General features: G+C 46.5%; 1 protein-coding gene across 4 annotated transcripts in view; it reads right to left on the bottom strand.

Annotated features, from left to right (window-relative positions):
* MBTPS1 (membrane bound transcription factor peptidase, site 1) overlaps positions 1–13027 on the bottom strand; it is a 99386-nt gene that overhangs the window by 1798 nt on the left and 84561 nt on the right. For all 4 annotated transcript variants that reach the window (XM_072117728.1, XM_072117730.1, XM_072117729.1 and 1 more), the window contains 2 exons: positions 12282–12408; positions 176–306 (listed from right to left, as the gene is read on the bottom strand). In XM_072117728.1, the coding sequence (XP_071973829.1) occupies positions 176–306; positions 12282–12408 (258 nt within the window). The remainder of the gene's footprint in view (positions 1–175; positions 307–12281; positions 12409–13027) is intronic.

Genomic DNA, 13027 nt, shown 5'->3' with positions numbered 1-13027 from the left:
GGCTATGGTTAGCGTAGTCTGCCTGCTTGGATCACAGGAGCCTGCAAAGCTTCTGATTACATGTTCACCCAACATAACTGTACAACCTGAAGTGCGGAAACTCACATTTGCTTTGGATATACATGTGCATTTGTGGCAAGGGAATGCATCTAAATTTAGAATATACTACACTCACCTCCAGGTATATCCCATGCTCCACTTTCACCAGGGGATAAAGGTCTCACTTGAGGACGATTTTGATGGATGTTGGGAAGGGCCACTTTATCCAGATCTATTGAGAGCAGCTTCTGATGTTTCCACAAGTTACTGGAGGGGGAAAAAAAAAAAAAAAAAAGAGATTAAACCAGGTTAGGGATATTAGTCTTTCGGCTTAAATCTATTAAAAATGTAGTTACGTCATGCCATTGAAGTGAAGGCAAACAACATCGTGAAACAAAAGCTGAAACAGTGGTGGGTTTACCTAGACCCAAAAAAAAAAAAAAAAAAAAAAAATTTATAATCTCAGTTCATAAGCCGATTATCTGCTGAGGAATGGCATACCACTCTTATTGAATGGGTAGCACTTCTCCCTTGCAGCGCTGGAGTCCTGGGTTCTAATCCAAATTTTCAAAAAGTCGCCCGGCTTGCGACCACTAAACCCTATTTAGTCCACCAGGGCATTTGTAAGTATTTAAAAAGTAACCTTTATTAGATATGTTGTTTAAGAACAGTCAACAGTGTATTAAAAACACAGACTGTATCCACAAACAATGTGCTAAGAGCCCCTAGAGAATAACTAACTTTCTCATTGTCCCTAATATTTATCATAAGATGTGGAATTCTGTCTACTGCACTTTAAAATGAACCGATCAGCCAAGCCCACCCAACATGTTTCGCCTGAACTGGCATCAACAGGGCAATTGTTGCGTGTCATACACAAGTATTCATTATAGGGGGGAACTGATCAAACCCTCCGCACTTACAAGCCTATACAATCTCAAGGCCAGAGGCCCTGTGTCCCTGAGAATCAAGGGTGTGGATACAGTCTAACTTTTATTAGATATGCTGTTTTAAGAACAGTGTATATTAAAAACACTTTTGAAATTCTTACCAATGCCCTGGTTGACTAAATAGTGTTTTGTGGTCGCAAGCCGGGCGAGTTTTTGAAAATTTAATTGCTGTATATTTACCCGATCCATCCAGAGCCCACATTTAAAAGGGTCAAGTATGCGTGCCCCCTTTGGGGATTTGGAAATGCTGGGTTCTAATCTCAGGTCAACACTTGCAAAAAGTTTGTATGTTCTCTCCACGTTTGCATGGGTTTCCTACGGGTATTCCGGTTTCCTCCCACACTTCAAAACATACTGGTAAATTGTTTAGATTGTGAGCCCCATGGGGACAAGAATCGATTTGCCATTCATTGTGCAGTGCTGCGTAATCTGTAGGCGCTATATAAAAGAACTATTATTATTATGGAGGTTCAGGAATAGACATTTATAACACTACCTATGGGATCAATTGAGCCTCTGGGATTCAAGTCAGGAAAAAGAACAGGTACTCCATTTGATGAACCAGCCCTGTCCTGACACGGTCATCCATTAAAAAGAAATTAGGCCTGTTTTTCATGCAGAGGAGCAATGACCGGATTAATGAAGTTATTCAAGTAGTATGGGCTTGTCTCTGCACAATTCAAAGTGTAGGGCAGCTCTGTATTGACTACATATAACTGCGCACACAGCAACACCCACAGGCTCTTTTATGCTGGTCTGACCACACGAATGCAGCCTGTTTGTTCCTTAAGGCTTAGCCTCTTTTTTATAATGTGACACATGCCTGATTACAAGGTTATATAACTTTTTTTTTTTTTTAATTATCTGCTTGAGACTGATAACCAATTTGGGTGGTAAAACTAAGCTTTCCCATATCTCAGCTTGAGGTTTTCATAATTTTTTAAAAGGCCTTTGATTTGGAAGCAGTCTAACGTTACATGAAAAAATAAAAATCAGTTTTATTCCAATAAATCTAAATTAAAATTCTTGGGATGGGGGGCCTGTCCTGGCACCTCAGGAAGATGGACGTCTGAGTGAGAGCTCCAGCTCCCGGTACCCACCCAAAGCTACATAAGCGCAGAATACCCCGTCCCAGACCCATCAAAAGAAGAAGGAAAGGTGTCTGAAGCCATCCACAGCAGCCTTACCCGACCTTCCCGACATGGAGCGCTTCCTCCTCTCTCAAACGGCCACGAAGGCACAGACGCGCTCACGTGTCTCTCCACCTCAGACACGGAGCTCTGTGGTGCCAAAGCACCAGAAGCAGGGACAGGGCGCACGCAGCATGGGAACAGCAGCGGAGCACTGTTCAGGGGCCCGGTCACCGGACACAGATACCGCCAGTCGCCACCGGGATGATCCGGTAAGAGTCATAAGCTCCCCCGGCGCCATTAGTGTCAGCCCGCCGACACACAGAGTGCTCCCCCCCCCCAGGCGCCATTAGAGCAGGACCCTGATCATGCTACAGTGGTAATGACGTCCCCACAGTGAGCACTGAGCTAGGCCACCAAGAGCACAGAGCTCACAGCACATTCAGAGGGGAAATACAGCAGCCTCCCCCAGAGGCACATACTCCTCCATAGTGCAGGGGAGCCACCATCAGCGGCCACTGATAGCCCCCCGCGCCTCATTACCTCAGCGGCAAGCAAGAGAGGTCCCAACAGTGGCCCATGAGGCTCTCCCAGTAGCCCAATGCTATCGGAAGCCTCATCCTCCCCGGTTTGCTGCAATACAAAGTCTGCTTTGGAGTCTACCTACTAAAGATGATTTTACGGCCTTAGTGGAAGAAGATACATTCCGGACCGAGCTGAACTCTGGCAGGGAAGACCTGCGGTCCCTGGTGGACAGAATGGAAGGCCTGGAACAGGCCCACGATGACACCAGATCCTATGCAGCCCAGTTGCGGGATTCAGTAGCAGACCAAACCAGCTCCATGCGAGACATGAACCGTCATATCGAGGACCTGGACAATCGTGGCAGACGCCGTAACATTAGGGTCCGGGGGGTCCCTGAACCGAAAGGCCAGGAAGGAGTAAAAGAGGTCCTAGAAAATATCTTTAACAGTATATTGGGCGAACCGAACTCGCACAAAAATAAAATTGACAGGGCCCATTGAGCACTGGGGGCCAGGGGGTCTGCCGCCAGACCTAGAGCAAGCTGCTAGTGCAAAGCCAGACTTGGGATCTGCAATTATTAAAAATAATTCCAAAAAAAAAAAGTCTCAAAGTCACTCCACTCCCGTGCTGGTGTATGTGTTGTTGCAATTATATTACTTTACTTTGGTATTATTTCAGATTTATAACTATTGCAAAATAATCAAAAGAGCCTGCATAATAAATCTCCCCCCTCATCTTCATTTTGTAGGTTGATACAATAACGGAGATACCATACTTAAATGATTTTTTCCCATATTCTGTTTTATTTATTGATTTTTAACATTGGAGCTAGTTGATGGCTTGTTTTTTGTGGGACACGTATTTTGCAGCAGTATCATTCTGGCATAGAAATAAACACTTTTTATAGCATTTTTGCAATAGGCACATGCATAGATCGACACAGATATTAATATCTCATCACAGACAGGTTCTTACAGGCACTGCTTGAGGACAATTGGCACCCCCACCCCCAAGACTAGGTGAACCTGCATCAGTTCAGCGATAAATCTGACACTGAGCGTTAATCAACAGACCTCAGTGACGGTTTCATCCGATGCCATGCGCTAGGATGTTGATGTGCCTGGAGTTGTACAGAATTCATCAACCCATTCTGCTATTTAACAGAGGTTACCAGTTTGCGATGTGGCCAAAGGAGGTCCACTTCAATGGCTGTGACTTTTCCCACTCTATTGCTGTTGCAACCCGCAGATCACACTCCCGTGACACTAGGCGGACACAGAGCACTGGGTTTTAACACTCAGTGTCCAATATATTAGACACAGTGCCGATGCCAGCGCTGCTTGTAATCAGAGCTGAGCTGGCATAATAAAATATGGGGTGTCAACTGTAACAAAATCCTATGGTCAGCACAACCACGGCATTTAAATTGCCTCCTGGGCGACCCTCTCGCACGATGCTCCCCCACCCAGTCTTATTACACCGTCTTAAAAAGAAAAAATGCCCCAAATCCCAATTAATACATAAAATGACAAAGTCATTACACAATCCCCACTCAATTATTGAAGCAGGGCAAGTAACACCATAAAAAAAAAAAATTAAAAAAACTGTTAAAACCATGCCAAAAATGAGAAGACAAAACTGGTATTTCAGTTTCCATAAATCCCTCATGACAGCCCTACCTGGGAGGTTGCTCCTATACAGGAAGTCGAAAGAGCTTAAATTTCCCTCCCTAGCAACCCAACTCCAGTGCCTACCAAATGACACCAGGAACAGCTGGCAAATTTTATACCGCCATAAGAATATAAGAAGAAGCAGAGCAGGGAATAATCGGGGAGCGGTCATGGTGGACTTACAGAAACCCAATTACCAGTTATTAATTAGGGAGGAATCACCGCCTGGAGAATCTTCTTTTCGAAGGACAACTCTCCTGGAGCTCCAAGGTCAGGGTGTTAGACTAGGTGGCAGGACCTTTTTTGAAAAGCGGCTCAGGTCCTGAGACCTTGTGCCCCCCCGAAGCTGAAGGTATGCCACAACTATCCTGTTGCCCAACATTATCCGGATGTGCCGATTCTTTAGGGCCGTAGACTAAGAGCGCTTTCCAAACAGCTTTCGATTCTCTGAAATTCGATGATATGACCCTGCTACTCTGGTCCCATTGGCCCTGCAGGATTTCTCCCAAACCTGAAAGAGACCCTAGTACATTTTATTTCAAGAATTAATCTACTCCATTTTTTCTGGGGGTAAAAAGGAGCATTGCTTTTCAGAATGACACCTAGGCATTTTTTCAGTTTGCTTGGAACTAGGTCTGACTTCTGAGTGTTCACTAACAGTTTGAGGAGATTCATTATCTGCGGGTGGAACACTGGACCATGAGAGAGAAAATCTTTCCTCTCTGGGAGGATCAGACACCGAAAGAGTATAGAGAACCATTCCCTCCTGGGCCAAAAGGGGCTATCAGCATGACTCTGGCCTGGTCTCGTCTCATCTCATCTTCCTCAGAACTCTTGGCAAGATTGACAGAGGAGGAAAAGCTTAAGAGGCTAAAGTTCCTTTCTATTGAGAAGGCATTGAGGCTCGTTGGATGGTATTTAAGGTCTAGCGAGCAGAACTCTTTGACCTGCCGGTTCCTCTTGGGGGCAAACAGCTCTATTTCTGGCCTCCCGTATCCTTGTGAAAGGACCATTCCCCTTGACACAGGAGGCGACGACTTAAAAAGTCTGCCTTCAGATTTTCATTTCCTCTTATGTGCACTGCTGAGAGCGAAGTCAAATTGATCTCTGCAAGTTGGAAAATCTGATATGTCAGGTCCATCAGAGGTCCACTTTTGGTTCCCACCTGACCATTTATGAAGGCCACTGCCGTCAAGTTGTTCCTTGGACAACTGGTAAGAATTCTCTGCTTCCAGGATGACTCTCAGCTCCCTGTAATTCGAGGACATTCTCTGAACCTCCTTGTTCCATGCACCCTGGTACAGAAGCTCCCGCATATGAGCTCCACATCCCCAGGCACTTGTGTCCGTCACTATCGGCAGAGGTCTTTCCTCCTTCCACAATTTCCCCACTTGGGGGTTGTCTTCTTTTGACCACCAAACTAAGGAATCTAACCCTTCCTGAGGGATTGGATCCTTCTGGTCTAAACTGGCCTGGTTTCCATCCCAGTCCTTTAACACATGCAGCTGCATGGAACATTGCCCAAGGCACTACTGGTTTTCCTAAAATATACTGTAATAGAAACAATGAACTCAAGATGGTGCCGAGACAGAAACGTTTTGAAAATAAGGAATGCGTACCTGACGTCAATGCGCGACAGCAGGGAAGTTCTCCAATCAAGAGACTTCATGAACTCTCCTCCCCTTCTGCTTTTATTCCCTATTTTTCTATATAGTTTTGTGACACCAAATAAACCTGTGCAGTGCTGATTTTTGCCCTGGGCAACAGCATTAGCAAATCTTGCATCATTGCATGCTTATTTATTAGAAACAGCCAACACACACTAAAAGAGGATATCTTATATTCTACCCTATCAGTTGGAGGCACTGCTGAGATCTCCGTTAGCAGAACCAGGACGCCCCCTTGTTCCAGCCTCGGGTTCACCGCTTCCCGACCGGGACTGATCAATCACTTTAAGTTTCAGTTTACATATGCTAACCTGTTACTTGCCTGTGACTCGGGGGAATGGTGATACTGTGGCTGTAAACAGCTGGGATTGGAGGGTAAATATGTATAGCCACCAGGTGTCCTGCGCAGGGTCTGAATTGTTAGACATCTCTGTGTGAAATTGGCTGCTGTGTGTAAGCGCTTTGCTGCGCCAGAACAGAAAGGGAGGGGGAGGACGTTCCAAGGTCACACAAGATACTGAGAAGAAAGGAGAGAAAGAGACCGCAGGGAAAAGCAGACACAGGACAAGTGTCTGGGGTTTTGAAATAAGCAGACACGGGATAAGCGTCTGGGATTTTGTCAGGGAAATTGACAAGGAATTCGGACAGGAGAGATCATTAAGCGGGACCTTCTGATAAACCTACCTGACACGCAGTGAGCCAAGTCTCTGTAACCGGTGATCGGTGAGCAGCTGCACCGGTAAGGGTCTCGGGATAAATTATGCTGCGGTCTCTGAAGAGAGAGAACGTCCTCCTGGAGAGAGCTACTGGTGCGCTAGCGATAGTTCAGTGCAGGGAAGGGAAAAATGCACAGACAGAAGATTGGCTTTATGTAAGTAGACAGAAGGTTGTTGAGATAAGTAGGACTGATGGAAAAGTCCAAGTTGATATAATGGAACAGAAGGGCTGGTAGAAAGTAGAAAAGTAGAAGGTTTTGGGATGTGTCAGAGGATCTGATGAATGTACAAGTGAGAAAACTTGATCAGATTTGCAAACAGACACTTAGAGACTCTGGCTTTGACGGACGGACCAGGACAGAGTGACAGGAATCCTTCAGAGTGCCCATTGAAGAAAGAGACAGGTGATAAGGGACATGTCAAAGTTTTTGATATGGAGGGAATGAGAAAAAAAAAAGATTTTATTATGTTTTCCTCAGGAGGGAAAGATGGCGTCTGGAATGCAGACTACACCCCTGTATCTGGTGGTTAGAGAAGAAGACACGCCCGACCATCCTTCAGTGGCTGCATTGCCTCTTCTCCATTTGCAAATAGTCAAGAGGCAATTGATGCATTCCATAGCCTTAAGCTGGCAAATCCTGTCTGCCCGGGCCCTAGGCCCATCCCACTGGATCAAACTTTTATTTTATTTTACACTGAGTATCTAGGCCACGCCACAGGTGTCCTAGCCCAGGAACGTGGTGGCCTCCAGAGTGGCCAACTATTTGGCCCGGTTAGACTCAGTCGTGAGGGGAGCCCCTCATGTGTCAGTAGATGCAGCCAGCAATCTGCTCAGCAAGGCCAGCGAGTAGACCCTAGATCGCTCAGTTACTGTGTAAACCCCACATGCCTTGCACAGTGTCCTCACCCAAGTACAGCCCAAGCTTCTGAGCAAAGGCCAGACAGCTCAGACTCCAGTCTGCACTCCTGATGCCCTGTCACATTGACAAGGTGATAAGACTGTTCTAAACTAGATATGCAGTGGTCAGTGGCGCACATGAGGTAGTAAAAGCAGAACCTCTCCCTACACACAGGTCTGCACAGGAGGTGAAGTGACAGCACTCAGGGAAGCACTACAGTAGTGGAAGGTAAAAGGGCAAACATCTATATTCAAGGTGTAGGGGTCTAAACACGACCATGAACCCATATGGAAGGCTAGAGATTTCCTCACCTCTGCAGGGACCCACCCCCTTTAAGCATGCACACTGGTTAAAGAGCTCATGTATGCTCTCTTACTCCCAAAAGAGTTAGGGATATTAAAAGTAAAAGCACACACAATTTGTTAACTCCACAAGCCAAGGGCAAGTATGTGGCTGATAGGGTGACGAAGGCAGCTGCACAGATGGAACCCAGAAACTGTCCTCTAGTCTCAGCGGTGAGTTCTGAGTTTCAAAAGTATGATCCACAGGTGTTCCAGTCCCTGTTGGCCTAAGAGTCATCAGAAGAGAAGGAAGTGTGGAGGAAAGCTGGAGCCCAGATGCCGATGGGACCTGGATTCTAGGAGAGAGGGTGTGTCTGCCCAGAGCCCTGCACCCGACAGTAAGTCAAGTAGCCCACGGACACACACACACACACACACACACATCCAAAATGGCCATGCTAGTGCTCATAAACCGCCAGTGGTCCAACCCGGGCATTACTACCCCCGTCACTAGACTAGTGAAAGCCTGTATAGTCTGTGCCCACCACAACCTGGGTAAGGTGGTAAAGACCCCACAGAAGGCGACACCCAAGCTGCTGTATCCCTTCCAAAGAGTGCAGATGGATTTTATCCAGCTACAAAAAAGTCCGGTCACAGAGCCCACTCCACTGGACAGGTAAAGACCTGAAACCTTGTCCCTCCTAGGTGTAGATCAGGCCCTGCACACCCTTTGCCCTTCCCAAGTTAGTCGTGGGTTTGAGATACTTTAAACAGCACTCTTAAAGGAAACCTACCAGTTAGAATGGCAGGGGTAAGCTGTAAGTACGGAGCACCAGCTCAGGGTGAGCTGGTGCCGGTACTTACTTTCGTTAGTGTTATAAACCGCGGTATCGCGGTTTTAACACTTTTTAAATTTTAGAGCAGAAGAGGCTTTGGCGCTGCGCTAGACCGTGCGCGCGCAACATCTCCGCTGTTTCCTATGTAGGCGCGCAGCGCCGAAGCCTCTTCTGCTCTAAAGTTTAATACCGCGGTTTATAACACTAACGAAAGTACCGGCACCAGCTCATCCTGAGCTGGTGTTCGGTACTTAAAGGAAACCTACCATTTAGAATGGTAGGGGTAAGCTGTAAGTTAGAGATCAGGGAGGCCATGGAAGAAACAGGGAAATCATGGCGCGAGTGCTTTCCTACTGCCCTCTATTCAGTCAGGACCACCTTCAACAGAAAGACGGGATTGTCCCCTTTTGAAGTACTTTTTGCTGTGCACCGAGACTAGGCCTCTACTTCCCACAGACCCTATAGCTGATGGCAGGAAACAAGGTGGAACATGCCACACAGTTGACCCAGGCCTTGGAAAAGGTACACAAAAGTGTTTCTGATTCCTTTTTCAGGTCCAGACAGAGACCTCAGGATGAATAGCCTGGAGACTGGCGTGTGTCTCTTTACCACCACGTAGTGAGAGAGTCTGGAGCCTTGCCACGACGGTCCTTTCCAAGTCCTGCTGACCAGTGCCACGTCTGTGAAGCTAGAGGGAAGCCAGCATGCTTCCACGCTTTCTATTGCAAACTTACTTAGACCAGCTAGCAAGAAGAATGACTGTATGCTCAGGGACACCCCAACCATGACTATCACTGTATCTATAGGGCTGACCAGTATGCCCCAGGGTAGGAGACTTTAGCTACGGATGGTGCAACAAGACAATGACCTTCTTTAACATTGACAGCAGGTAACCCTGTATTAGCTGTGTCTGATGTGTACTGGATTTGTGGGGATAGGAGAGTCAGGTCAGGCCTAGAGGCTGGGAAGGTGAGTGTACTGTGATAAAGTTTGTGTATTCCTTCCTCGTGATCCCCAGGGATAAGTTTGAACAGACACAAAGAAAAGGTAGAGAATCCCAAAGGATTCTGAAGGTCTGAGAAAGAAGCACCTAGATGACAATGTTTATATAGATACAGTAGGAGCACCAAGGGGGGTTCCAGATCAGTACAAGGCCCACAATCAGATATCGGCAGGTCTACATTATTCCCCAGATAGCTATGAGCAAAGATGTTGATTGGGTTAACTGTTTATTGTAATCAACAGAGATTTGTGAAGTATATCCAAGATGCTTCCCAGAACCGCATGGCTTTGGAAATGACCCTTGCTGAGAAGGGAGGAGTCTGTAAGATGGTGGGAGGGGCTTGTTACATGTACGTCCCCCTATGGATCCATTACCCATGCATTTAAAGAGATTGAATGAGTGTCCAGGGAACTCAAGAGAAGTGGACACTATATCCTTCACTTTGTGGTTGGGGGATTGGAAGGGTTTCCTTTAAGTGGGGCTGATATTGGGGATTGTGATTTTGCTCTTGTCATTTATTGCGTGTTATGTGGTCCCCCTCATCAAGTCCACCAAGCATCATGTGCATCAGGAGTTGGACAAGCCAAAGACCCCTTACTCAAGTTACCTAAATTTGCATAATGAAGATATCCCTCTGAGATTAACCACCCCTGAAACATATCAAACAGCCCCCCAGAGTATGGAGAGATTTGATTCCCATATGTGCAAGTCCACTAAATGGGGGCACACCCAAGAGGGGTCTGCTGTCATCCAACTGGTGAAGAGGAGAACAAAGCACATATGGGCAGATGTGTAGGTCCTTATAGACTAGGAGTAGAGAAGAAATTCCAGGATTTAGAGGAGGGGGGGGGGGGGGGAGTTACGGGAAACCTAGCCGATAAAACAAGTAGAAATGACAGGATTTGATCTATTTTCCTAAAAGCATTGTAACAGAGACTTCATTATAAGATGGCGCCGGTATCGTGATTATAACCAATCAAAGCTAAAGAATGTCAACATGACGTCAGTAAGCAACAGCAGGGAAGTTCTCCAATCAAGAGACTACATGAGCTGGGAATTCTCCGCCCCCTTCTGCTTCTTCCTAATTTCTATATAGTTTTGTGAAACTAAATAAAGGGCACGCAGTGGAAATTTTGCCACGGCAATGATAGCATGAGTGAGATTTAAATCAGCAAATGTGTCTCAATTATTTCTTATGATGTACACGCATGCTCATTAATTAGAAACACACAGCCAACACACACTAAAAGAGGATGTCTTAAATCCTACCCCAAAATAACTAACTGCGACCCTGTGTGACAGTGTCAGATTTCTGTCCACTTTAAGTAATAGAGAAGCTTTCTATAGAGTGACATTGAGCAAAGATCTAGAAAACCATACCCCTTCCCCTTCCTGTGAACACACTGTGGCTGCCGTTGCTGACGCCCTCAACACCAGACTGACTAACACCGCTAAACACCAGACTACAGCTAACGCAAAACACTGTATGCTCCCCTATCCCGACCAAGATCTAGTGACAGGAACATAGCGAACAACGTTGATGCTCTGGTCTCATGACCTACTACCCCTGATACGGGATAGAGGAAGCCGCTGCAGCTATGTGGCTAGGATTAGGGGAAAAGAGGGGAAAACTCTTGTGGATTTATATGCCCAAGAGTTTAAAAAAAAAAAAAAAAGTGTAAAACTGCCTCTGCAAGCGTCATAGGCGCTTGTATATATGTTAACGTGGTCTCTGGTGTCACCGACTATATACTGTGCTGTGTGTGCAGGATCTGATGTCATTCATTAGAACTGATGGGGAGCATGAGCTCTGGCTTCATTTGTGCGTTCAAACTTTCACGCATGCACTATATACTATATTCAAACTTTCAAACACAAACGGCTCTGCTACAAACCATTCCTGGTATGTAATTGGATAACATGAACCATGTAATCAGTCACGAGTTTATGACATCACTCCAGGTCCTAGAGGTTTTTTGTTTTTTTTTAACATGCTGCAGGGACTAACATGCTCCTGCAGCCAGCAGCTACTGATCAGGAGTGTGCACATCTGCAAGTAACCTCTCCCAACAACATCCACCTACCCTCCTCTCCACCGTCTAAATATGGATTACCATGGAAACCAGCCGACGACAGCCAGGGGGACAAGGTAACAGTTAGCTAACTGTTGGCTGCTGATAGCTAATAAGTACAAATTAGAGATTTGCTTATTTTAGCTTAGTGCAGAGGTAGGCAAAGTTTTTATACTTTACAGTTGTACTTTAAAGAGGACCTGTCACCCAAATGTCGGCTTGAACAAACGCCGCAGTGTTAGAAGAATAGCGTTACCGGAAACCCCTGGTAACGCTATTTAACACTGTGGTGGGGTACAGTGTAATCATCGGACCGCTCGCAAAGTGGTCCGTTGTATTCATGAGGGGGCGGTCCGAGGTGCTGCCTCTTCCCCGGAACGCCCTGCTCGCTCCATATGCCGGCAGTGACTGCTGCAACTCCGCCCCCTCATGAATACGCTGGACAGCTTTGTACAAAATCAGTACAAAACAAATACAGCCATGGATTACCCACCTGGGAGCAGTTTCATTAAGGGGCAATGGTTTGGCCCAAGAAAGATGAGGACAGGCTGGCAATGGTCGAGGTTTTGGAACTCCAAGGTGGGCTTCTAAGATTTTAGAATATCGATAAAGATGGTTTCCTGGAAAAAAAAAATAAATAAATAAATAAATAAATAAATAAATAATGATGTTACAATTAGAACAGACAGTGAGCCAACAAGGAATTCCTACATCGATCTGAGTCAGCTCTGGCAGCCTCTATACCAGTGGTCCCCAACCTATTTTTGCCCAGGGACCGGCATTAACAGGGACATTTTCTCCAGGTACCAGTGGGTGGGGGGGTGCAGTCTGGTGTCAGTTACATAGCCAAAAATGAATGTATGTTAGCATGCTCCACCATAACTCCATGTGTCTCCAGCTTATAATGTTCCATTACATGAAGAAGTGCCCCTCCCCCACTTAGGGCTCATTCACACTGCCGCCTGCGGGGCCACACGTACGTCCCCATAGATGGCAATAGCGGCACAGCGGGGATCTGGTGCCACACAGGTGTGGCACCGATCCGGGCCGCACACCGCAAAAAGATAGAGCAAGCTCCATCGTTCGGCGGATGTGCGGCCGTGTGCCGCTATTTCCTATGGAGGGAGGAGGGGTTACCTCCTCCTCACCTCCAGCGCACGGCGGGCATACCGCGTGTGAATGTACCCTTATATTGCTCCCTATCCTGCAGCATACCCCCCTTCCTCCCCCCCCCCCTTT

Source organism: Engystomops pustulosus, chromosome 7, assembly GCF_040894005.1.
Source record: "Engystomops pustulosus chromosome 7, aEngPut4.maternal, whole genome shotgun sequence".
In the NCBI taxonomy this organism is placed as follows: Eukaryota; Metazoa; Chordata; class Amphibia; order Anura; family Leptodactylidae; genus Engystomops; species Engystomops pustulosus.
The sequence above is the reverse complement of the archived record's forward strand: the minus strand, read 5'-3'. Positions and strand labels throughout refer to the sequence as shown.